Source organism: Alexandromys fortis, unplaced genomic scaffold (assembly GCF_014885135.2).
Source record: "Alexandromys fortis isolate MF-2015 unplaced genomic scaffold, M_Fortis_MF-2015_v1.1 scaffold_81, whole genome shotgun sequence".
NCBI classification, from domain to species: Eukaryota; Metazoa; Chordata; class Mammalia; order Rodentia; family Cricetidae; genus Alexandromys; species Alexandromys fortis.
The window spans coordinates 4,626,843-4,652,469 of NW_026067960.1; the positions used below are offsets into that span (position 1 = coordinate 4,626,843).

The 25,627-nt window shown below is 48.0% G+C and overlaps 1 protein-coding gene across 2 annotated transcripts in view; it reads left to right on the forward strand.

Annotated features, from left to right (window-relative positions):
• Positions 1-563: 563 nt before the first annotated feature.
• Positions 564-25,627, forward strand: part of Vapb (VAMP associated protein B and C) — a 37,831-nt gene continuing 12,767 nt past the window's right edge. Inside the window, exons 1-2 of one of the 2 annotated variants that reach the window (XM_050152869.1) lie at positions 564-749; positions 20,859-21,011. In XM_050152869.1, coding sequence (XP_050008826.1) covers positions 692-749; positions 20,859-21,011 — 211 coding nt within the window. In that variant the 5' untranslated portion in view covers positions 564-691. The remainder of the gene's footprint in view (positions 750-20,858; positions 21,012-25,627) is intronic. The other variant, XM_050152868.1, reaches the window with a different exon arrangement.

Consider the following 25,627-nt stretch of genomic DNA (forward strand, 5'->3'; position numbering starts at 1 on the left):
AATGGTATCTATTAGCAAACAGTTCGGGGTAGTGCTTTGCTGCTTGGAAATATGAGTGCAGAATAGCTTTTATTTATGACAGTTACTGAAAGCATTCAGCAGAGTGGCACGGAATAAGCAAACAATAATTGCCTGTTTATTATATTTATAATTGTTATTTATGAACTGTCACAAGGCCTAGCACATATCACTAACCCATAAACATCGTGTTTGTAAGAATAATAAGTACTTTATTATATTCAGGCTCAGCAGAGTCTGGCACCACACGTGTGGGAAGAAAGTGGAAGTTTATTCTTGTTAATTATTATTATTAAGTAAAGCACTTAACAACAGTTCTCCCCGCAGGCGCTAACTAAACAGACTCACTGGAGACTGCTCCTCCTCCCAAACCGCACGAGGCCACGCCCCCTGGTGTGGAAGCTCCGCCCTCCCCCGTCCGGGCAGTGCCTTGCTGAGCCCCAGACACCATGCGCATGCGCAGTCTCCCTTTCGCCGCCGCCAGAGCCTCTGGCCGCAGCTGGGCCGGCCTCTACAGCGTGCCTGCGTAGTGCGTGCGTGCGTCGGGGCGTGCGTGCATACGTGCGTGCGTGCCGTAAACTCACCGGGCACCGCGGCCTCGCCCTCCGCCCCTGCGCCCCGCCGCCCAGGCCGCCGCCCCCCGCCCGCGCCGCCGCCCCCGACGGGGAGGACCATGGCGAAGGTGGAGCAGGTCCTGAGCCTCGAGCCACAGCACGAGCTCAAGTTCCGAGGTAAGCGGGCGGCCGGCCCGGGAGCTGTCACTCAGCTCCCGGCGCCGGAAGGGACGCGCCCTGAGGGCAGGACACTGTCCGCCGGAGGCCCGCACGCACCAGGCGCCTAATTCATGCATGTGGAGTCAGTGCACGGAGTCTGTGTGAGTTACCTTCTTGTCAGCCCCCCACCCCCACCCCGGGCAGCCAACAACAGCCCAGGAGTCCTGTGCACACTTTTTGGGTAGTTCATACACTTTCTGTATCCATTTGTGTGTAAAGGTGCACTTTACACATGTAAGCATGCACACGTGAATAAAAAGGTGCACATCATACAACTGTATGCACAGAATATGCATGTTATAGTGTGTATACATACATTTATGTATGTATATGTACACACATACAAACACACGTATTTATGTACGTGTATATGTAGACTCACCAAATCTAAGGGTCATGAGGCAACAGGGGCCATGTCTGGCCCATTCCTTCCTTCTTGGCATGTTCTGAGCCACCATAGTGGACACTGGAGGCCTATAAAGCTCATCACACCAGTGAGCAAGATGGTGGTGGCAGGCGGTGGTAAGTGCTCTGAAGGAAAGGATGAAGCTAGACTCTATGAAGGTGGACTTTAGGTTGGCTGGTGTGATCGCCCAGTATTGTCTGTATGTAGCCCACAACAGGTGCTCATGATTGGGATGCCGAGAGTCACCCGTTTCTCTACTGTTGGGAAGCAGTGTACGGCTACCCGGTTGGCACATACGGACATTTCAGAAGTTTGCCACACTTAGCCATTGTACCCACAGACTCCCGGGAGACGCTTCTGAGCTGCGGCTGAGGAAGCAGAGGCTGTCCAGTTAAGCCCAAAACAACTTCAGGAAGCCTAACACTGGCTGTAGGGATGGCCCAGCAGCTAATGGCGCTTGCTACCAAGGCTGACGACTAGAGTTCAGTTCCTGAGACCCATGTTGTACAAGGAGAGAACCGACTCCTGCAAGTTGTACAGACACACAGACAACATACACAAACATTTTCAAATAAAAATATCCCGTTAATGTGGATTCTAGTTGCCAGAAGCCCCCCACTTACCAGGATCACCTGGAGCTGGAGAGAGGTGGTGTTGTTTGTTAGCAGCTATTTGGAATTTGGTGTGGTCCTCCCTGTGTGTGCTCCTCCCTGTGGCTATGCAGCAGTGAGCTGCAGCCTCCAGTTATGACCGTTGATGCTTCCGTGTGTTTGGATCCTGTCATCGCTACAAGGTGTCTGTCTCTGTATGGTGTGTGTGCACACATGTAAGATCGTCAGCATGCATTGTTACTTTTTATTTTGCCTTTATTCTTTGTGGGGATATGTGTGCCGCAGTGAACGTGGAGCGGTCACAGGACAGCTCACAGGAGCCATTTCTCTGTCCATTACGTGGGTGTCAGGGATTGAATTTTGAGCTGCAGTCTTGTTCAGTCAGTGCTTTGACCTACTGGGCCATCCCGCTGGCCCTCGTTCAGGCTTGACCTTGAGAAGGCCCTCCGGCTTCTCGACTGCTGGGATTACCGACTTCACAAATATTTGACTAATAGATTATTATAAAACGGGCTTTGTGCTAGCTGGTTCCATGCACCTCTGGGCTGATGTAAGTCTGGAGCGTGTTGAGGTCAGCTGTGATGTTCAGAAAGGTGAGTTAGATTGAATGCATTCTTACTTAAACACATTTTCCACTTAGGGGATATCAGGCTCTAACTTCATTGAGGGACATCTTTGTTTGACTTTCTGTGGTGGTCTCTGGGTTCCTTGGAGGAGACTGAAAGCCAGGTAGCCAAAGTGGATATGGTAAGTCAGTGGCTTCACCGGGGTTGCCTGGAGTTCTTCATTCAGGAGCCCAGCTCTGCCTCCCCCTAACTTGGCTCATTGGTCCATATCCATGTGTTGGGACCCAGGAATATTCCAAGTCTGGTTGATGGTGCGCACCCGTCCTTCCTCGGCACTCACTCACCCACCCTTTCCACCCCGGGAAAGAAGGGACAGATGAGATGGTCCAGATGGGAGAGCATGGTGGGCAGTGCAGCCTGGAGCATGGGGAGCGTCACTGAAGCTGGTTACAGAGGTCCAGTAACAGCAGGTGGAAGTGGGTGGGTGTGTTCTAGACGTGGATGGTGGTATGCATAGAGATCCAAAAACTGGGGTGCTTGCTTCTTGGGAATGGCATGGGTAGGAGGTGCGGCGCAGAATGAAAGGCCAGGGTTGGCTGGTCCACAGGAGTCGGGCCTGCACATCCACCAGGTTGAGACTGTGATGACTTGTTGGGCCTCCCTTGGGTTGAGCCTTGAAGCTCCAAGCGCCCCTACCATGTCCTCTGGTGTGTGATCTGGGAAGGAGACAATCATGTTCCACTTCTTTTAGTTGCCTGTGTGTGACCTTGGGCAGCTACCTTACTCCTCTTGCCGCCCTTGAGTGGATGGCTGTGCTAAGAAGGTGACACCTCTTCAGCCAACATCACTAGTTGCCAGGGAGATGGTCCAGAAGTTTGATGTCCGAATGTCCTCACTCTGGAAGCATCCAGGGATGCGTGGGCTTCCGACAGGCTTTGTGAGCACAGAGCCCTTGTCTCTTGGAGATGAAGCCTTACCTACTGTGCCCTTCAGGCAGATCTGGAGGGAGCGGATATTCTGCCTTAGCTCCCTGGTGCTGGGATTGTGGGTGGTGCCAGCTGGGGTGTTTAGTTTCTTGGTTTGTTTGCTTTAAGCTGGGTGCTGAGACAAGAAAATGAGAGGCCCAGTAGTTAGCTCTTTGTGTTAAGGGTGAGAGCCTTCAGATTTACCTGGTGTCCTTTGTGTTGTTGAGAATAAGGACTCTGATTTCTGCAGTTCCTCTTACTAGATTACACTTGTGAGCTAATCAAAGCCCTTGTTTTCTGGGGATCCTCAGACTTTTACTTCAGTTGAAGATGATGGTGTGGTATGTAGTATTTGCATTATCTCGGGATTTTGTGTGGTATGTTAAATTTAAATACATTATAGACTGGACATGGTGACATACACCGATAATCCAAGTACCCTGGAAACTAAGGCAGGGAGATTGCGGGTTCAAGATCAAGTTGGACTACATCTCAAGAAAACATATAAACAAAATAAAACCAAACCCATAACCAAACCCCAAAAGGGCAGGAGTGTGATGTCAGTCAGTGGTATAAGACCCTTCAGTTTGATTCCAGCACCACACACGTATGCATGTATACATACATACGTACACATACATGTACATACATATATGCATACATGCATGTAAATAGAGGTTTCTCTGTTCTGCCCCGTTCCTCTGCCACTTCTAAATAATCACTCAGAGGCTTAATATTAATTACAAACTGCTTGGCCTATAGTTCAGGCTTATTACTAACTAGCTCTTACATTTAAATTAGCCCATTTCTATTTATCTATTGCCACGTGGCTTTTACCAGTCTGCTGGCATCTTGCTTCTTGGGCAACTGGCTCACATTTCCCTCGATTCTGCCCTTCTTTCTCCCTGTATTTTCCCTCCCCTCCCTTTTTTTTTTTCTATTTTTTTCCCTCCTCTCCCTCTCCCTGTATTTTCAATTTGGCTTTTCCACCTAGCATTATTCTTTCTACCCTGCTATAGACCAAAGAAACTCCTTCATTAACCAATGGAAATAAAACCTACAGCATATAGAAGGTTATCTCATAGCACACACACACATATATGTATATATATGTGCACATGCACACACATGGGCATGTACACACAGATTCCTATAGTTCTGTGGATCATGCTGCACTGCCCTGCATTCAACAGTCAGAGGAGACAGGAAGATGGGAAGACGTGGGGTATGTAGGGCTTTCCAAGACCCCTGATTTTTATGAAGTCTGTAGATGCTCCTTCAGGCCAGGACAGCTCCTGAGAGAGTGAAAGGCTTCAGAGGCTTGTGGAAGGAGTGCTCTCCCTTTCTCCCTGCCCGACCTTCCAGGGCCTGATGCTACTTACACCTCTCTGGGAGCTCTGACATGTGTCTGCATCCATCCTCTCAAGACTCTGTTTGTCTTTCCTGTCCCATCAGATCTCCTCTGGTAAGTGGTGTCTTGTACATTTGGGTCATTGTCTGGGAGTCAAGCCTCCCCCACCCCATTGTATTCGTAGTGGTAGCTGGGAATGACTGCTAAGTACCTCACTGGGATGAGGCACCAGCTGCTTGTGGATTTGACTCCTCCTTGCCTGGTTCTGCCACTAAGCTGGTGACCTCTGAGAAGTCAGTCGCAACACCGTTTGTGACTTGGGTACTTGAGCATTCCAAACTTGTGGATAGACACTATCTTTTGTGTGGAGAGAACAGATTCAGGTGGTCAGGTTGTTGGGTGATTCAAGATGGGTGAAATTGTCTGTGGCCTCAGACTGTCCTGTACAGCATAACAAAATGTCAGCAGACTGGTTAAGGCTTTCTGACGGCCGTGTGGTTTAAATCCATCCTGAATAGATGATTTTCATGTGTTTAATTATTAACCAGCTTGTTCATCAAAATATAGCGGCATTAGTTCACTGGGCTTGAGTCAGACTTAAATCTTCATTGATAGTACTGTTTACTCGTGCAACCTTATCCCTAGGAGAAAAAGTGTGAACTAGAAGGTAACTTTCTCTTCTCTGCTTCTTTTTATTAAAAACATTTGGCAGTCCTTGGCCTTGCACTTGGAAGGCAAGGCGGCGTCTCCGTGAGGACTTGTGGCGGGCGGCCTGGTAATTCCCTAATAACTTTTCATCCGCATGTTGATTTATCGAAGTGATTAGTCTGAGCTGATGGTTATTAAGAGACGGCTCCTAAGCGGCATTAACACCATCTTTTATTTATTACTCTTAGATGGCGTCTCTCTTCCAAAAAGACGGATTTTGCGCCTGCAGTCTTAGGCTAAGTAGTTGAAAATTAGGGACGGAGCATGGGAGTAAGTCCCTTGGTAGGCACTCAGGTGCTACGGAGAGTGTCAGAACAGAGACTGGACTTCTCAGGTGAAGACTGCTTCATCTGTCCCTTTCCGTGGTACAAAGCGTGCCATCTGAAGATGACCCTGTCCAGGGGGAGCAGAGCCGTCAGCAAGATGACAGAAGATGAACACAGAGAGCGGGTTCCATTAGTCAGGACGGGCTTGCCTTGGAGTCTTTCATAAAATAAAAGCCTTGAATTGTGCTAAAACAAAGTTGCATTATGGTTTTCAGCAGCCCCCTCGTTTTCTGTCATTTCAGGCCCTTTCAGGCCATTGTCAGTACATCACACCCAGATGACTTTGGCCCTTGTTCACAGGTTCTTTGAAGCCCTTACCTAGGGACCTGGGCGGCCACCTCAGAAACAAGAGTGGCTCAGGAAGCCGAGCTCTGGAAGCAGAGCCACTGAAGTTGAGTCATTCCAAGATTTTCTTTAAAAAAAAAAAAATGGTTTGGTAATAAAATACTTCCTGAAATTTCCATTTTCTTCAAAATGCTAAATGCATCTTTTTTTTTAAAGAGAAGCTGTTATTGACTGGGAACGTCCTCATGGGTGCTTCCGGACGCCCCCCTTGGAAGGGGTGTCTGGAGTCAGCGCTGCTGATAAAATTAGATAATCTCACAAGAAAATGCTTGTTATTTATATAAAATGTTAAGAGTAAATATCCATTATTTAAAATTGATTGTCTCATTTGAAATTTAAAGGGATATTTAAAATGTATCCCCCACCCTCAGTGCTTCAAGGAGGCTTGGTTCCTGCAGAGAGAGGTGACAGGTTTACAGCCACGTGAAGTGAAGTGCGTGAAGTGAAGTGCGAATGACCAAGTAGGGTGATTTCCTCCTTTCATCTTGAAGGTCCTAGCACTTTTTAATTTTTATGTACAAAGTCTAGCCTGCTTCCCTTCACTGGGTAGATAGTCTGGACTGATCCGCTCAAGAAAGGGTGTAGTCCATGAAGTCCATGTCCTTTGAGTACTGATGGGGGCGTTTTTGGGCACAAGTTTATCCCACCTGCATTCTGAGTAACAGCAGGAACTCCACCCAGAGTTTCAAGGTGACTCCAGCAGTGGCTGGTGACCTGTCTGCCCTCAGATGTCCAACAAGGGAAGAGACCAGGGTAATCTAATGTCATTTCATCTTTTGACCCTTAGGCTCTGAGGAAGCTGGTAGCTTTCTTGTGATCTCTCAGGTTCTGTGGCATTTTATAGCTCTGCCTCACCAGAAGCAAGCTGTGGTTCTGCCCACTTCTTGGGTGGCTCAGTAGAGTTCATGGTGGTAGAGGTTGCCTCAGCTTGCAGAGACTGGCGAAGTGTGAATCAGGAGAGGTGAGTGTTATTCCTTGGAAACTACAGCTCCCAGACTCCTCCTGGCGTACGAACACCTTGGCGCACTGGCGTGCCCAGGTGCGGGTCATTCCTCCCAGATAACCTTGTGCTTCCCGTTAAAAAGCGAGCTTCAACGAGGTCTCGCTCTCTCGCCCCCTCTCTCTCTCTCACCCCTCTCTGGCCCCTTGTGTGTCTCGCACACCCCATCCCTTATCGTGTTTCCCTCTCCCCATTAAAGCGCACCCACGTGGGAGCCGCATGTCTCGTCTATCCTGCGTTGGTCCACACACCCCACCCCGCCGTTTTTAAAGGAATAATAGTGAGTTTACCCAGAAAACATTGTTTGGACTAAATGGTCCTTCCAGATGCTACACAGCCCTTTCTTGGCTGAGCCGTGAGCTTTCTGTCCTGTGTGCTAGCCTTGGGCAGAGAAGCTGGCCAGAGTGAGTCGCCTTGTATCTAGTGACATCTCTCCTATGGGTAGTTCTGTTTGAGGTGTGTCCTGGGTGGATGAAAGCATTTGGCAAGTCCAGGGGAGCTTGAGGTGCACCCCGTTGTGTCAGTGTATAGTGGGTGTTTAGCCACTGTTGTGGTGTTTGGGTGTTCCTTCCTCTCTACCATTTATGCCCTGGGTTGATTCTCCTTGCCCTCCTCTCTGCCTGCTAGCTCATGGAGTAGCAGTCACATTTATATGGTCAAGCAGCCTAGAGAGGCTGTGACTGCCATGGGCCCCCTTCATCCCGTTCTCTTTGTGGAGGGCTTGCTTTTCTCTGGCAGACTATGGCCTCCCAACAGTCTGAGGCATGTCTTTTTGTCCACATTGGTACAGCTTCCAGAAATGCAGATCTGGCCATATCTTGCTTAAGTGTGTTACAGTCACCCATGGCCAGGAGGATAGATATTAGATCCTTCAGCAGTGAGATAGATGCCCAGCTGTCACTCCCTCTGACCGGCGTCTCCCTCTCCAGCCTTTGTTCTCCTTGGTCACAGGACTTTTGCACACACCACGTTCCCTCCTCCCTAACACTCCTTCCTCCTCAGTTCCAAGGTTCTATAACTGCTTCACTGCTCCGCAGTCCCCTTGCAGACGCTAAAGCACCAGACTATCTTGATGTGCAGGTCAGTTGGGGGCCTGCCTCTCTCCTCCTTGAGTCTCCTGCTATGTGCAGCCCACTGACTGGACACAGTGTTTTCAGGAAAGCCTGGGGCTTCTCTCTCCTTCAAGGGCACAAGATGCCCCCTCACCAACACATATACTTCCTGCTCATCAGTTAGCTCCCTGATACTTCCCCCGGCCTCTCCTGTCCTCTCTTCTGTCTCCTCCATCCTTGTCCCAGAGGCACCTGTGGCATGCTCTTCCCTGAAGAGAGCCTTCCTCCCCCATCCTCACTTGGCTAATCTTCCTTCACGCCAGCTGCGGATACAGTGAGTCTGAGATGCAGCTTCACGTCTTCTCTTTGCCTCTGCATTCCTGTCTTTACTCCTCTGAGGACCTCCTCCATCATCAGGTTTCTCTCTGTGATGCCTGACCTGTCCTTGGCTTTTCTCGTGCTTGCTGGCCTCTTCCTCGTCTTTTACTGGTACCTCTATTTCCATTTATCAGGATTCTGGCTTTAGGCTTCCCTTGTCCTGCCTTTCTTGTGTTACCCATTAATAATACCTTCAGCTCTTTCTACACAATACCCTGCCTGCTATGCATCTCCAGGAGGCCCTTTGGCTCTTTTGGCTGACTAGACCTCCTGCCAACCTCGTTGTCATGGAAACCTTATACTCAACTTGTTCCATCCACCTTTCCTCAGTGATTTACCCTCTCACCCTTGAACCTGTTCCTGTGTCTTGGGAGTGTCCTTTGTCCAGTTAGGCAAACATCATTTATTTCCCTTCTTCTCGTTTTCACACCTGTGAAGCCATTTGAATCATTAACTCCCTCGCCTGCTAACTGCACACACCCTGCAGGATTGATGCGGTAGCATGCCCCCGCCCCACCTGCCTCTGTCATATTTTGAACTGTTTTGTATACAATCAGTGGACTTTCATTTTTCTAGTGCTGGGAATCAACTCAGGACCTCATGCTTGCTAGGCAGGTCCTCTGCCGCTGAGCTGCACACCCAGCCCTTTGCTGTGGGGGAAGGGTGACTTTATTTTGAGACAAGAGTGTCACTAAGCTGCCCAGGCAGGTCTTGAACTTTCTACCCTCCTACCTCAGCCTTCTAGGTTGCCTGTCATTACCTGCCTGGGCTAACAGAAAATTCTTAAATGAAATGTGACCTTGAGACTTCTCTGTTTTAAAAACATTCCTTGGCTCCCTCAAACTTGCATTGCCCACCAGCTGTGATAGGAGAATAATGTAAGTTAGTTTGAAGAGCTTACTGTAGGCCTTAAGGCTATTATAATAGACTCAGGCTCGTGCCACAAGAGCTTAGGAGATACATCATGTTGGTCTCAGTTGCAGACATTGTTCTTTGTTCCAGGTAAGCTCTGGAATGGCCCTTCAGTGTGCCTGAGTGAGCCCTGGAATGATCCCCCTGTGGGCTTACTGTCTCCAGTCCTCTGGGTGGGAAGCAGTAGTGCTTATCTCTCTCGCCTGAGAGTCTAGAGCCTGCACCATTGCTAGTCGTTTCCTGCTGTCTGCAGTGTACTTCTGCTGTGAGGGAGGAAAGACTGGGAATCCTTAGAGTTCATCTTCCAACGAGGTGGAAGTTAATGCTGAGTGAAGACTGACGTGAGTTAAAGGGTTTAGGAACAGCTCTTTTTATTTATATGTGTCACTTATTTTTATTCATGTGTTTACTTTTTATTTATATGTGTCACTTATTTTTATTCATGTGTTTTATTTTAAAAATTTAAAAAATGTGTTTTATTTTTACACTTTAAAATATTTAAAAGATTTTGTGGTTCTGGGAATGGAATTTGGGGCCATATCTATGCATGTGCTCTTTCCTTGAGCTGGATTCTGACTCCTGGGCCCCAATTTAGATAGGGCACTGGGGAGCCACTTTACTGCGGTTGGTTACACGTGACCTGAGAGGTTGAATGTATACAACTGATGTGTAAATATAAGCCATTTGTAGGAAGAACATTCTAGACCCTGAGAATGACAAGTGTAAGGCGGGTGACAATGAGTCCCTGAGGTCAAGGGCAGCAGCCTTGTGCCTTGAGTGATAGCGAGGCAAGATGAGCTCGTAAGGGCACAGACAGGGAGACTACCTGAGAGTTGGGGTTGTGCTGTGGTGGGAATGAGGAGTGCTTTTAAAAGTTTGTTATTAAAATGGCCTGGCTGATGTATCTGGTAGTTTGGACTATACATGGGAACTCCATGGCTCTTAGGTGATCTAGACTTCTGAACAAGAAAGACAGGTATGGTGGACCAGAGTAGCAACAATGAGAAAAAGATGAGAGGTACCTGGGTTCTGACCGTCTTGAGGGTGGAGCCCCAGGATCTGCTGCCGACTAAATAGGGAAGCTAAGAGCTGACTTGGCAGAGGGGCAGCGTGGGGAGAGTGGGTCTCAGGCAGGTTGGGTAGGTGTGGCAAGTGCAAATGTAAGAAAATAAGCCAGGAGAGATGGGAAATGGATAGTGGGCCTGGAAACCTGGAAGCTAGGGCTGGGCGTAGACATACCTGCAGAAGTCAGCTCGTTGTTACGGTGAAGTAGAAAGGAGTAATCCCTGGCTGTAGGGATTCCCTGTGCCTTCTAAAATAGCGGGTATTTGAGCAGAGCCTTGAAGAATGAGCTTGCCTCCCAAAGTAGGGATGGTATTTCCATCTGAATCTCCTCTCACTGGAATGGCTATGGAGGGTCTTCAGTGACAGGGAAACCAGACTATAGTCTACCCTAAGAAACCACAGTGGTGAGATGAACAGAGACACAGAGGCCACCCATGTCCTCCACGGGCTGTGTCATCTGTACCAAAGAGGGGGCCACATGGAGGAGTCCTGTAACTGAGCTTGATGCTGCTGTGAAGCATTATTTGCATTGCAGTAGCTGCAACCCAGAGAAGTTGGGGCCCCTGCCTTGGGGTCACTCCTGCCCCTCAGCTGGCTTCTCTGTGTACGTAGACTGTCATTATGGAAAATGGCTTGCTCTCTATGGTCACTGTGAACGTGGATTTTGGTCTTTTAGGTAGAGAAAGCTTGCAGGGTGTTTGTTAGTTGATGTGGTAAAGATTGTGGACAGGAGCATTTGGTTTCTAAGCTCCCTTTGGGATAGGTATATAAAATTCAGCTTGCATCGGGTCTGCCCTGCTGGATGTCATAAGGAAGTGTAAAAGGCTATGCTGTATATGGGCAGAGAGTTTTACATTTAAGAAAACCCAGAATATCACAGAAAGGTTCTGTGTGTGTGTGTCATTTGTAGCCAAGGTTGGCTTGGAACTCATAGCAATTATCCTGCTTCAGCCTCCCAAGTGCTGTGATTACCGCGGTGACCTGCCACATCCTCTGAGCAGCGTCCTGTTCGGTAAGTGAGTTTCCTGATCTGAAAACAACTTCTGTCACAGTTGAGTTGCTGAGACCAGTGCTGGGCTGAGCATATTCTAAGCTGTAACTTTGATTTGTATAAGTTATGTAACTGACAGCTCATAGATTAGGACAGTGCCCACAGGGTGTTCTGGGCAGGAGCCAGCTTGCAGAGCTGTGTACAGTCTTCCCTATGATTCTGGGTTTCACTGTGTAGCCCAGGCTGGCGTTGGACTCACAAGAGGTCTACCTGCTTCTGCCTCCCAAGTGTTGGGATTAAAGGTGTGTGCTATCATGTCTGGCTACAGGAGCTTTCTTTATGTAGAAACAGAAATAGCCACATAGTTGAAAAAGCGCCAGACATAGCATAGGTAGACATTAGTGGGCACCAACCTTAATTTAAACCTTTCTGTAATGAGATAGGTGAAACTTAATGAGTAATTTAGGTGTGCTTTTGCTCTCTGTCTGCCAGTCTGTACTTCCTGCTTTTCCTTACTCATCAGAGTTTAGTATGGTCTCTCCATGTTCTTTGTATCAGTGAGCTATGAGCCACGTGTCCTTCATGCTTTTCAGAATAGCAGTTGCAATACGGATCCGGTTCATCCTTTCCCATCGCTGTGTCATATCCCTTCAAGAAATGTAGTACATATGTTCCACACGAGAACCCTCCTAGAGTCCAAAGCCTCAGGGCTGCTTTGTTTCCTGGGCTGTCCTTCCTGCATAGCATCCCATGTTTTCTAGGTGCCTTCCTGAGATTGATCTCAGGCCTGTCCTTGTTGACAGGTTTCTGTCTTCATCGGTTCTGCAACCGTTCAGTCCCAAAGAAATACACAGAGGTCTACATTAATCATAAACTGGTTGGCCTATTAGCTCAGGCTTCTTATTAACTCTTTCTTACATCTTAAATTAGCCTGTAATTCTTGTCTGTACTAGCCACGTGGCTTGGTACCTTTAGCAGTGAGGCATTCTCATCTTGCTTGCTTTGTGTCTAGGTGATGACTGCAGATGGCGTCTTTCCTCTTCCCAGAATTCTTCTGTTCTCTTCGCCCTACCTCTACTTCCTGCCTGGTTGCCCTGCCTATACTTCCTGCCTGGCTACTGGCCAATCAATGTTTTGTTAAAATACAAGTGACAGGGTACAGACCATTGTCCCACAGCATGCCTTAGCATCTCTGGTCATTGGATTCTTAAGCTAGGAGAGTGCTGGCCAGTTTTCCCACCTGTGGAGGACTCCTTGACAGGCAGTTTAAGGGGCTCAGAAGCTAGGAATCAGTGAGCTGCCAGTAGGGGGTTGTCATCTTCTTCTGCCAAGCTGGCCCTTGGCTTCTTTGATGTTGCTGTCAGTGACAGCCCTGGGTGTTGATTCCTCGGCTGTGATGTTTCTCCGCAGCCACCTGTCTCATGAGGATGTTGGAGAGGATGCTTTATTAGTTTAGAATACTTTGGGTCTAAAACTTCTTTGGAACAATCTTTTGTCTATATGCAGGATTCTTTATTTTTTCTTGTAATTTTCTTGTGATTATTTCAAAATGAGAGCCATAGGATTGGGCTTCAGCCTGTGCTGTTAAAACCATACTGGTTACAATGATTTGGTTTTGTTTCCAAAGCACTGAGTTAATGTGTGAGATTAGGAGGATAGACTTGGGAAAAACAAGAACTTCTTGTGTCCTTCCTGGAGGGTTCATGGTTGTTGAAGAGCTGGTCTTCTCTGAACATGTTATATGACCTCTTGACCTTCCTCCCTACGCTCTCAACTCTGAGCGAGGTCTTACTGTGCAGCCCAGGCTGACCTTAAGCTCTTGATCCTTCTGCCTCGGCCTCCCTTGAGCTATGATTATAGGCATCTGCTCCATAATCCACTAAGCCTGCTCACTCTTTGTTTTTTTGAAGCAAGGGAAGTTTAAAAACCGGAACAGCTCTAACCAGGGCACACTTAGAGGGCTTCAGATTTGGTGCTGTTAGCAGCACGGAAGCGCTCATGCTGGCCTGTCCATTCCTCCAACCCTTTTGCTACTGCTGGTCCCCTCTTCTAGGCGTGGGTGTGACAACTGATGTAGTCAGTCCGTGGAAATGGAAGCAAACATGCACCGTGGTCCTGTGGGGGAGATGCTGAGGTTGAAGAGCAAGCCACGCTGCAGGGACATCTGGTAAAGAGTTCAGCCTCTCGGTCTCTGTGTGCTCTTCTTCAAGCCTTGCTGAGTGCAGTACCCTGCTCCTGGAACTACACTATGCACTGACTACCAGCTATGATCAGGGGACAAAGTCATGTGATCTGTGGTTTCCATTCTGTAGGAACAAGTATGGCATTACAGTCAGGAAGGGAATGCAGGTGGCAGGCCTTGGTCCTCGGTGAGAATAGACTGGGACAGAATAAGTAGAAGCAGCAAATTCGACTTCAGAAGATCTGTGTCTCCCAATTGTAATATATTTCACATGTACAGAGTCTATTGTATCGAGACCTCAAGGACTGTTTTATTGTCCCAGCAGCGTCCATCAAAAGTCTTGCTTCTGCCTGAAGGCTCTCTGTAGGGTTGAAGTGAATGTGGCCGCTTATTGTTTAGAGGGTCATCTCTGTGTTTTTGCCCTTTCTAGAATGCCACGTGGTGACCATCACTTAGAATATGAATTTAGGGTCCTGCCATACCTTTTCATGGCTCGATTACTTATATTTTAGTGACTGTTATCCCTCTGTCTGGATGCTCCACGTTTTACTGTCTCTACCTTCTGAAGGGCTTGGTTTTGTCTCTGGTGAGGCTGTTGAGTCTCCACTTCACCAAGGAGAGTGATGCCTGGCTCGGATAAGGAGACTGTGGTTGGTTTTGTAAGAAACACCTACTGGACCAGGCCGGGGGGTTACAGCTCCATGCAAGAGCCCTTGCCTAGCATGTGTGAGGCCCTCAGTTCAGTTTTGAATAGCACCACGAGAAGAAAATAAACAACCTGGCTGCCTCTTAGAGTGGCTGCACTGACTTCAGCTGTGTTGGGAAGCAAAGTGGTGACCTGCCATTGTGTTTTCAGCCTGCATTTTCCTAAGAGTAAGTGGTGAGCATTGTCCCATGTACCCTTTGCCCTCTGCCTGTCTTTGGTGAGATGTCTGCATCTCTTCTGTCCGTTTTTAAACCATGTGACACATTTTCTGTGTTGTTGGGTTTCAGTTTTCCGTACAATTGACAGATGATCCTTTATCAGGTGTATCTTCTGTAGATAGCCCTCCTGTAAATAGCTCCGAAGCAGGATTGTCCTTCCAGCCTGTTGGAATGCCTTTTGCAGAGCAGATGTTTTTATTTATTTGATTTTTTAGTGCTGGGGATGGGACTCAGGACTTTTTGTTTGTTTGTTTGTTTGTTTGTTTGTTTTTCGAGACAAGGTTTCTCTATGGTTTTGGAGCCTGTCCTGGAACTAGCTCTGTAGACCAGGCTGGTCTTGAACTCACAGAGATCCGCCTGCCTCTGCCTCCCGAGTGCTGGGATTAAAGGCTGACTCAGGACTTTTTGAGTGTTAGATAATAGTGCACTTCTGCAGAACTTCAGCCCAGCCCACAGGTTTGGCATTTTAATGAACCCAGCTTAGCACTTCTTTCTTCCATGGATTCCACCACACTCATTTCCCTGAAAAGTCTCCCAAGTCCCAGGTGTTACCTTCCAGGACTCTTATTTAGTATCTACTTATTTCATTCATTGAGAAACAGGATCTCACTATATAGTCTTGGCTGGCCTGGAACTTACTCTGTAGACCAGGATGGCCTTAATTGAACTTACTCAAAGAGATTCTCCTGCCTCTGCCTCCCGAGTGCTGGGACTAAAGATGTGAGCCATTATACCTGGCTGTTTTAGACATTGTTAATCTTTATTTTCTAGTACAAGTGAATTGTGGGTTAAAAATAAAATGCCTTCTTTGCCTCTTCAACACATAGTCTTGCCACTTAGCAGACAGAATCCTGAGACATGCTTAAATCTGCAGATGAGAAAGACCCAGGCTGGGCCCCGAGTTCCTGAACTTTTCACTGTGGCCTTTACAGTTGCCAGATATGAACTCTTCAGCTGCTGTGTTGTGAAGTTGGAGTTTGGGTCAGACAGGAGGAGTTCTGTGTCAGTGATGCTCTCTGGGCACTGGGCACTGCAAAGTGCTCAGACCTTGCAAAGGTTGGGGGAGTGCTTAGATGTTCCCTGGACATTTCCTGATTGGTAACTTGTCCAGCTTACTTGTCTTGTCCTGTTTCTTTCTGAAATAGGACTTCACCTCATTCTAGCCTAGAATTTTCCTTTTGTGCATCCCGTCCTGTAGCTCGGGCTGGCTTGAGCTCATCGTCCTTCTGCCTCAGCCTCTGGGATTGCACACGTGAACCTCCGCTACCTGACTTGGGTCTCACTGTCTCTGGGGAGATCTCAGTACCTGGAACTGTGACTTACCTTCTCCCTTGAACTTGAAGATAGGACTGTAAGTCTGAGCTTATATCCTGTGACCTGCAACAGAAGGACCCCCCTCCTCACTGTTTACTTTTGTGAACACACGTATTTCCTTTGTGTCTGTGTTCTTTGCTTTTTCAAACAAATGGAATCCAGACCTTTCATTCTTAAGTAACTTCAAAGACAGCGGGGCAGGCTGCAGGGCCTCGGGAAGGTGCGGGTGGTTGATGTCATGCTTTGCTGGATCTAGTCCCTCCAAGAACGAGTGGAGGAGTTCATATTCCGTTAGCTAATGCTGTCTCATGAGCATCTTCAGCAACCTTAATAAATGCTTGCAGGTGCACACAGCTGTAACGGGAAGGAAGAACCCATTCCACCTGTGACATAGAAGGAAAAATGTCAAAGCACTTCGGGAATTTACTTCAGGTTGGGGTTGCTCCTCTGCTCATTCATGCTGGAGATGTGTCATTCCTGATTTCACACAGATATCTGGACCAAGGGATGGGTGACCCGGAAGAAAGTAACTAAAGGAGGCGGTGTGTTCCAGCTCTAGAGACACACATCATTTTTTCATCTCTTAAAAGGAAAAGAAAAACCTTAACTTTTGAAGGTTTTGTTTGTAAAATTGGCTTTGTATTTTATAAGCAATGTTTAAATCCATTGGTAATAACTATGCATGTTTGTGGAGTAAATCCCATTTTTTACATAATGCTTTAATGGGAATGGCAGTTTGATGAAATGGAAGTGACTAGGAAAATCTGAGTGACGCTCACAAGCCGTCATGTCATTTTTATTGAGGTTTTTGTGTGTTCTAATTCATTAGTACAGGAGAAAGGAGAACACTAACATGGTTTATCTCCTGTAATTACTTAAATCGAATTTATTTTCAATAAAATTCTTGGAATAAATTGCCCAGAGTGGGGCGAGGAGGATTAGCCCGTTTTTTTTTTTTTAATTTTTTTTTTTTACAGAATGCCTTGGTTTTTACCCATGAGACTTTGCTGCTCTAGCAGTGCAGTGATGTCTGCGCTGCATCTGTCTCCAGCATGGCTCCCTCTAGAGCGCTACAAATTAACGCCCAGACCCAAGGCAGGGTGTTGAGGGAGAAATACTGCTTGTTTTATCCCCACTCACTGTTACCAATATTGCTTGTCTTTTAATAATTTAGACCGTCTTTTATGTGATTCGTGTAAATTGAAACACCATTTAGATTGCCACATAATAGGCGGGCCCAGAGAGCTCGCTACAGCGTGCTGCTCACCGGGACTTGGCTCGTGGATAGAGTCCTAGAAGAGGTCGGTGAATTTTGCACCTGGGCTCCTCGGCCCAGCTTTATGGGAGCAGAGGGGGAAGACAGTAGGAGCTGGGGCAATCATCTTAAATGTTCTGCCCTCCATGAGGTCTCTGTGTGTGGTAGGGTCTGTTACGTGTCTGGTCTGCCTGTGTTTCGGTGCTCTTGTGGCAGAGCTCTTCAGAAAGCTTTGCAGCCCACTCTTTGGAAGTGACTGGGTTATGCTCAGATGACCACTCTGTATGTCTGCCTTTTATTTATTTATTTATTTAAGATTTCTGTCTCTTCCCTGCCATCGCCTCCCATTTCCCTCCCCCTCCCCCAGTCAAGTCCCCCTCGTTAGCCCAAAGAGCAATCAGGGTTCTCTGCCCTGTGGGAAGTCCAAGGACTATCCACCTCCATGCAGGTCTAGTAAGGTGAGCATCCAAACTGCCTAGGCTCCCACAAAGCCAGTACGTGCAGTAGGATCAAAAACCCATTGCCATTGTTCTTGAGGTCTCAGTAGTCCTCATTGTCCGCTATGTTCAGCGAGTCCGGTTTTATCCCAGGCTTTTTCAGACCCAGGCCAGCTGGCCTTGGTGAGTTCCCGATAGAACATCCCCATTCTCTCAGTGTGTGGGTGCACCCCTCGCGGTCCTGAGTTCCTTGCTCGTGCTCTCTCTCCTTCTGCTCCTCATTTGGACCTTGAGATTTCAGTCCAGTGCTCCAATGTGGGTCTCTGTCTCTGTCTCCTTTCATCGCCTGATGAAGGTTAATATTCAGGAGGATGCCTATATGTTTTTCTTTGGGTTCTCCTTCTTCTTTAGCTTCTCTAAGAACCCGAATTATAGGCTCAATGTCCTTTATTTATGGCTAGAAACCAAATATGAGTGAGTACATCCCATGTTCCTCTTTTTGGGTCTGGCTTACCTCACTCAGGATAGTGTTTTCTATTTCCATCCATTTGCCTGCAAACTTCAAGAAGTCCTTGTTTTTTACTGCTGAGTAGTACTCTAATATGTATATATTCCATACTTTCTTCATCCATTCTTCCATTGAAGGGCATCTAGGTTGTTTCCAGGTTCTGGCTGTTACAAACAATGCTGCTATGAACATAGTTGAGCATATACTTTTGTTGTATGATAAGGCCTCTCTTGGGTATTGCTGGGTCCAGGGATAGGTTGATGCCGAATTTCCTGAGAAACCGCCACACTGCTTTCCAAAGTGGTTGCACAAGTTTGCATTCCCACCAGCATGCCTTTTTGGTTTTTGAGACAGGACTCATTCCAGATTGGCTTAGAACCTGCCATGTACCAAAAGGTGATAACCTTCAACTTCTGATCCTGCCTCTGTTCTCCCAAATGACCCACTATGTCGGGCCCTTTTCCTGTAGGCCTATTGGTGTTGGAAACGGGCCCTTTCAGAGGTGACTTTGTCCCCCAGGATCCTGGCTGTCTGAACACCTGCACTTGGAGAGCAGTGTTGGTGTGTTTTGTGAAGTTCATGCCTGGCAGGTTGTACCCATGCAGGCTTACCAAAGCTGTTTTTAGCTCTCCTTTTTATAGACTTTGCTTACTTGCAGTGATTCCCACCTTAAGTAAAGGGGGATCAACATCTTCCCATCTTTCCATGAGTCAGCCAGTGTGTAACAGAGGTGGAGTAAGGTAGAATTCCCGTAAGCCCCTGGACGTTCTCAGCACTAAGTGTCTCATTTCTCCCTAGAGGCCAAGAACTGGTTGCAAGGGTGGTGTCTTGTCAGCACCCAGCTGTGACTCCCTGTGGCTGTCAACCTTTTGGGTACAGGTTAGCTGCCTCCCATGCTTTCCCAGCTGGGTAGCGGGGTGGTTAGTCCCCTTCCTGGCTTCCAGCCTGGTTCCTAGAGCCAGAGCAGGGCCTCCTGAAAGGTAGGCAGAGGGAGACATCCTCTTCAGGCCTTTGGATCTAAAGATGTTGCCTGTGAAATGAGAAGAGGGTGGTACAGTCGTCTTGCTGCATTGCTGCAGCATAGGCATGCATCCCCGTGGTCCCCATGCTATGGAGAGCAGGGTCAGTGGAGGAGGGGCTAATGGGACAGCAGGTGCTACAGCCAAGGGCACCTACCTGTGTCCCTGTATTGAGATGGCGCTCGGCTTCCAGCCCGCAGTTACTATATGGTTGAGGGACCTGAAGTTGGATGACTGTGGCTGGTGACCACATGTGAAGGGAGGTGAGCTGAGGAGCCATGTCAGGAGGCTGACAGGGAGGGTGTGTTTTGCACAATGAGATTCAGCAGGTGTCTGGGATTTCAGAATGTGCATCAGCAAATGTGAAAAGTGTCTGATGTTCGGAGTGTCCCCCAATGTGCACATCTGTCCCACATGGACGATCAGTGCTCCCTTGTAGGTGCACTGCTGCAGTGTGCTTGGTTTTGGACTCGAGCCTCTCCCTCTCCGTCCACCATTTGTGTTTAAGCTAAGCTTGTGTTTAGTTATTCTTTCATACTTTGAGTACCTCAGAGGAAGCCAGCCTAAGGCAGTCATTTTCTGGAATAATCTGTGAGTAGTTTTCCTCCTGGTGCATGTGTCTTGAGACCTTTACTTTGTCCAGACACGGTGCGAGGAGCGGAGATGGACAAAGGATGATCCTGCCCTCAGCAGCACAGGAAGCATGGGTGAGCATACCTTTGAAAGTCTGTTGGGTCTCCTGACATGACAGGTGAGCTAGTAGATATTCTTTGTAACCACGGAAACACACTTCCCTCCTCTGCTCCCTTATAAACATGAAGGTGGAACCGAAAAGCCTGCCTATAGGAAACAAAGATGTAGCGCTTGTGTTGAAAATAGGTGAACTTGAAATGATGGAGGGCTGAGGATATAATTCAGGGGCTGGACATGTCCAGGTCCCTGGATTTGCTCCATAGCAACACACAGGCATCAACACAGACGTGCATGTGCACATGACAAGAGGTCTTGCAGTTCACCTCTCCTGATCTGACACCCCCCACCCCTGTAAGCCTAGTGGTCAGGTGCCCACTGATTAGCCAGTGAGAAGCAGTTGTGCGGACCGCACCATGTACATTGCTACTAAGTCTAGACAGTGGTATGAGCTCCCACATGGTTGATATTAGTTACCACAGGCACAGATGAAGCTTATTAACTTCTCTGCATACATCTTTCATTGTTTGGTTTGTTTTAAGAAGCATGTTTTACTTCTTTAATTAAAAAATCTAATAAAGGAGGAAATGAATAAGTAATAGTAATAAACAGTAGCCCAGGGCCACAGAACTCCACTCCAGGCTTCTCAGGAGCCTGGGTGCTTAGAGCTGCTAGCAGGGCTCGGAATGAGGCCAGCTGTCTTTGCAGTTACACTGTTAGGAGTTTCCTCTCTACAGAGCCCTACCTCCCAGAGGTCACTTGCCACCTGCCACCTGGTACACTGGGGACCCATGCCTGGGCCTTCATATAGTTTCTGCCAGATTTCTTTGGGCTTCTGTGGAAGCGCACATTGAGCACAAGTAACTGTCGTTGGGTTTGGACCGTCTGGTCTTAGACCCTGTCATTCGTACAGGCCTCCTGTCTTCTGAGCTGTGTTCCTTTCTGTAACACAGCAGCGATGGCTCCTCGCACACCCTAGCTCTCATCACTGCTGCCAAACCATTCTGTCCCCTGAACTTTCATCACAGGACTACAACCTCTTGTCTCTCTCTCTCCATTTAGGTCCCTTCACTGATGTCGTCACCACCAACCTGAAACTTGGCAACCCAACAGACAGAAATGTGTGTTTTAAAGTGAAGACCACAGCACCGCGCAGGTACTGCGTGCGGCCTAACAGTGGGGTCATTGATGCCGGGGCCTCTCTCAATGTGTCTGGTAAGTCCTGGGTCTGGAGGTCATGGGTGGGTTCCAAAGGGCCTAAGCCTAGGGCTTCGTCAGAGTGGGTATGTTCAGGGTTGTGCAGGGGGCTGCGGACTTCTCTTCACCTCTCCCATTACCCTGCCCAGGGTAAAAGCTTGGTTCTTCCACCTCTGGCTTTCCATAATCCATGTCTCTTTGTTTTAATGCCTGCAGCCTCTACACCTTAGTAGCTGGAGCAAAACTAAAACAGTGGCTTTAGCCTTGACCTCAGAGCTAGTGCCTCCGTGCTTTGGAGTTCAGTCTGCACTTTGACGATAGGTAGAAAGAGACAGGTAAACTCAGTCTTACTTTGTGGGAGACCACTGGGTAATTATCTTCCTGAAAGGACTTCTGATGGTGCCCATGTCATCCAGCTACTGGAGGTGCACTCTGCCTACTGAAAGCAAAGGTGGGGCTGAGGAGTTGGGGAACATAGGCTCTATCAGGGTTCATTTCCCAGGGTCTAGCTTCTGCAAAGAGGCTGATAAAGTGCCCAAGTTGAAAACTGGTTTTCAGAGTTAAGGAGGTCTGAGTGATGTGCTAGAGCTTAAATGTGTTTAGAAACTGGTGAACTTGCAGCTCATTAGGACTCGTAATGCTCAGAGAAGCTGTGGGGGAGTGTGTGTCCTTTAGACACCAGTGACTCAGTGTCCCTAGCTTCAGCATTGTTAAGGCCACCTCTCATTTGAAGTGAGTGCCTGTCTGGCTTTTTCCATGATAGATTTTGATTGTGATACATTTGGCTATTCATTTGACACCTAAAAGAAAATGATTCACCTCTTTGGAAAGATACAAGGTGTTTCATTATCTCAGGCTCTGATTCCTCGCCCCCGCTGGTGCCTCTCATTATGGAGCACCTGCCCCAGCTCCCCCTGCATGCTCTTCTCTGAGTGTGCAAGGCCTGATCTGGACTCCTGAGTCAGATTTTCAGTTGGGAGCAGTTAGCTGGTAGCTAGCACCGACAGAACACCGACGGAAGGCTTCCCCTGCTGGACCTCACACACACCTGGCACACACTGTGCCTGCTGCTTTGTCACGGCCGTTCTGTGTCCATCTCGAGTCATTAGACTGGTGTGGGACGGAGCCAGTGCTCTGTGGCTGGCGTGCTGGAAGAAAGGAGTGGTCAGGGGGTGGATTTCTGCTTCCTCCATGTGTCTTAAGTGTTTGCTGAGATTAGTGCAGCTGGATTCTTTTGTCCTGTTCCTGTTTTGTGTGGTGCCAGAGGGTCTTGTGTAGTTGAACTGTGTAAACCCCGTTCCTTTTTTAGCCCCCAACCCTCAATTTTCTTATCCATAACACATTTTAGAAAATTTGAGTTTATCAGCAGATGAAAATCTCCAATTTTCATAGGAAAATAGCAGCCTGGCTTTCTGAGTAAAATAATCTCAGCATATAACTATGCAGCGTGGGTGTGCCTCCTGATGTTATAGGTGATTGTGTGGTGTGCGTGCACATGCATACGTGTGTGTTTTTTACCAGAAGCAAATCCTTCCCAGTCTCGGGAATGTTCTGAGAGTGATCAGGCTCTTCGGGGAAGGCTGCTTTTGTTGCTGTGGCTTTCTCTGCAGATCAGAAAGTAAGGAACCAGCATGAATGTGATCCTTCCCTGTCACATGACAGGCAGAGCTCGGGCTAGAGGCAGATGTTCTTTCTGTGGTACTGTGCTGCAGCCTCCCCAGGTTAGGGGGTGGCTGCCTGAGGATGAATCTGAAATGTAATCCATCACAGGGGTCGGGGAATAAAGAGAAGTTTGCAGCTTCCTCTTGGTGAGATAGGGTGTGGCACATGAGAGAAGATTCTGTGGAGACACTGGGTGTCTGTCTGTTGGTGGCCTGAGAAGGCCAGGAAAGCCTTGGGTTCTGGGTGCACAGATGTCACACTGTACACATGCACACCTTGGCTTGGGGAGCTCTGTTTTTGTCTAGACCTGGTTCCTCGAGGGGCGCAGTTCCTGGGGTGACAACATGGTGAGTCAGAGTCCCTGGAGAAGGCACGTTCACAAGCAGAGGACTGTCCTCGGGATGCTCACACCCACCTGCTGCTTCACATGGTTTGTCCTTGAGCCTCTGACTGACGTTGGCCAGCATGGTCACCTGTGCACATTCTAGTGTTCCCAGTGTAAATGCACAAAGGCAGCCGGCCTGGGTGGGGACAGATTCTATACTGTTTGCATTGCCTTCATGAAGCAAAGGTTCTGTGCATTTTTATGAATGTGTGGCCTCCTGAATTCTTTTTTTTTTTTTTTTTTGATTTTCGAGACTGGGTTTCTCCGTAGCTTTTTTGGTTCCTGTCCTGGAACTAGCTCTTGTAGAGGAGGCTGGCCTCGAACTCCCAGAGATCAGCCTGCCTCTGCTTCCCAAGTGCTGGGATTAAAGGCGTGTGCCACCACCGCCCGGCTGCCTCCTGAAGTCTTATCAAACATACATTTATGAGTGAATTTTTGCATGTAATTTACAAAATGGTGACCGTCAAATGAACTTCATATCAGCATGGTTGTGTTTAGCACCCAGAATGTCACAGGATACCTGGGAAGGACAGGACCAGTGCATCCTTCCTTTTCTGAAGACCCTTGGGAGGCTATTAGAGCAGGCTATAAATCATCCCTGTAAAGACAGGGGAGGGACGGAGGGAGGAGGGGCACATGGAGTGAGAGAGTTGGAGGGGATGGGGGTGGTCATGATAGGGCTGGGCCTGTAAGGCTTTTGTTTCTTGCATCTTGACTGTGACAGGCACAGGCAGTGATCCTCAGCCACGCTCTGGTGCTCTGCCTGCCTTTCCAGTGAACCTGACGTTCAAGGTACCTTACCTCATGCTTCAAAAGCTCAGGCTCTGACCTGCCATGCTGGTTTTTTTTTGATAACACAGTGAATCTGCGTCTGTAAGGTTTCTTTCATTAACCTAGGCAGCCTCGTCACAGTTGGGCAGAGGTACAGCCTAAGGTTTTGTGTCAGTGAAGTGTGACATGTGGACATTCCCGTAGAGGTGCTCCGGGCCTTCCTTTGTCTTTACATCTGTATAGCTCAATAGTCTGCTTGCAGCAATCCGCAGCACAGCTAGCGGTCACTCCCAGAGTGCCAGAGTGGGCACGTGCTTCTGATGAGCACTGGCCTTCTGAGCTGGGCTTGTACACGTGGCTCTGCACGTTGGCAGCCCAGACCCTGTGGAGTTGAGCTTGTAGGAGGGAAGTTGATTCCAGAGACTTCCGTCATAGGGAGGCTAGGACCTTTGCCCTCATTGTCCGTCTGAAGCAGGTGGGAGTAGCCCTGCTCTCGCTTCACAGAGCTAAGTCTCTTTCAAATTGTATGGTAGGGAAATATTTTTAACGTATGTAAATTCTGAAGATGTCTTTGTGTAAGGCTGTTAGTGGTGGCAGATCTTGTTTTTAATGCTGCAGTTTAATAATGAGGGACCTTTCCATTAATATTCCAAACCATGCTTGCAGCATGTACAGCAGATGAAGTGGTAGAATTATGGGCCCATCAAAAATACTTAGGCTTCCTGTAATATGACATTAAGTTTAGTATTTGTGCAACCTCTGAATTCTCATCCCACGAAGTGGGGAGCGCTTTCCTTTGCAGGGCAGTTATTCCCATTGCCTGCCCCTGTGCCAAGCACAATACACACGAAGAGTGTCTATGGGTGTGGATGGAGTCATTAAAGACCCCAGCACTTAGGTCCAGATTCCCTTTACTCTGTGTGCCTTGGGGCTGGAGATGGAAGAAAGTCAAACATGGGTCTCCCAGTATCTATTTTAAACTGAAATTCAGAGCACAGAGGGGCAGCATTGGTCTCTGACAGCCCCTTCAGGACTCTTTTTTCAAAATCACATTTAAACCATAAAGTTCTTCCAGTAACAGAATGAATATCAGCGTCTTCTGGGATGAAGATGTTGCTCAATTAATGTAATTGGGCAATATTGGAATTGATTATTAATCCGTTTAGGATGGTGCTGGCTTGGGTGGATGTTGCTGTTTACTGGCATTGGCCTAGCCAACTGTGGGCTGCAGCATTCAGGTGTTGAACCTCAGGGTAAAAGTGCCCCCAGCCTGCTGACAAAGAAGCCTGCCATGCATCTTCCAGAGTGCATAGAGAGACTGCCTTGGGGCTTTAACACAGGAAGCCGATCATTGCTTTGGAAGGCTCTGATAAGTGCAGACTTTTAACTAGAAGTCTTCACTACTCTGAGATAAGAACCGGCTATACTGCTGCTTAAGATAAATCCCTAATCTTTTCACCAGATTAGATTATGGCTTAAAATATTTTACCAACAAAAATTCAGCTTAATTGTGCTTAAAGCCTTTTGAAGCTTGCCTTAGGATGCAGGTTTCTTAGGAAGACTGTCCCCATGCTAAATGAATATGATCAAAGGGCAGGACCCAGAACACTGGGTAGGGGATACTTAGCTGGAAGGTACCTTTTGCTTCTATAAGGTGATTCAGGAGTGAAGTGGTAAGTGCTCCCCAGACTGGTCCTTTGGCTCCCCTGGAAGTCCCATCCTGCTCTTTCTAATCTCACTATTCCATTCTGGTCTCCAGCTCTCTGCAGAACACAGGGAGAAGGCTTGAGATCAGCCTTGGGAGAGAAAGTAGCAA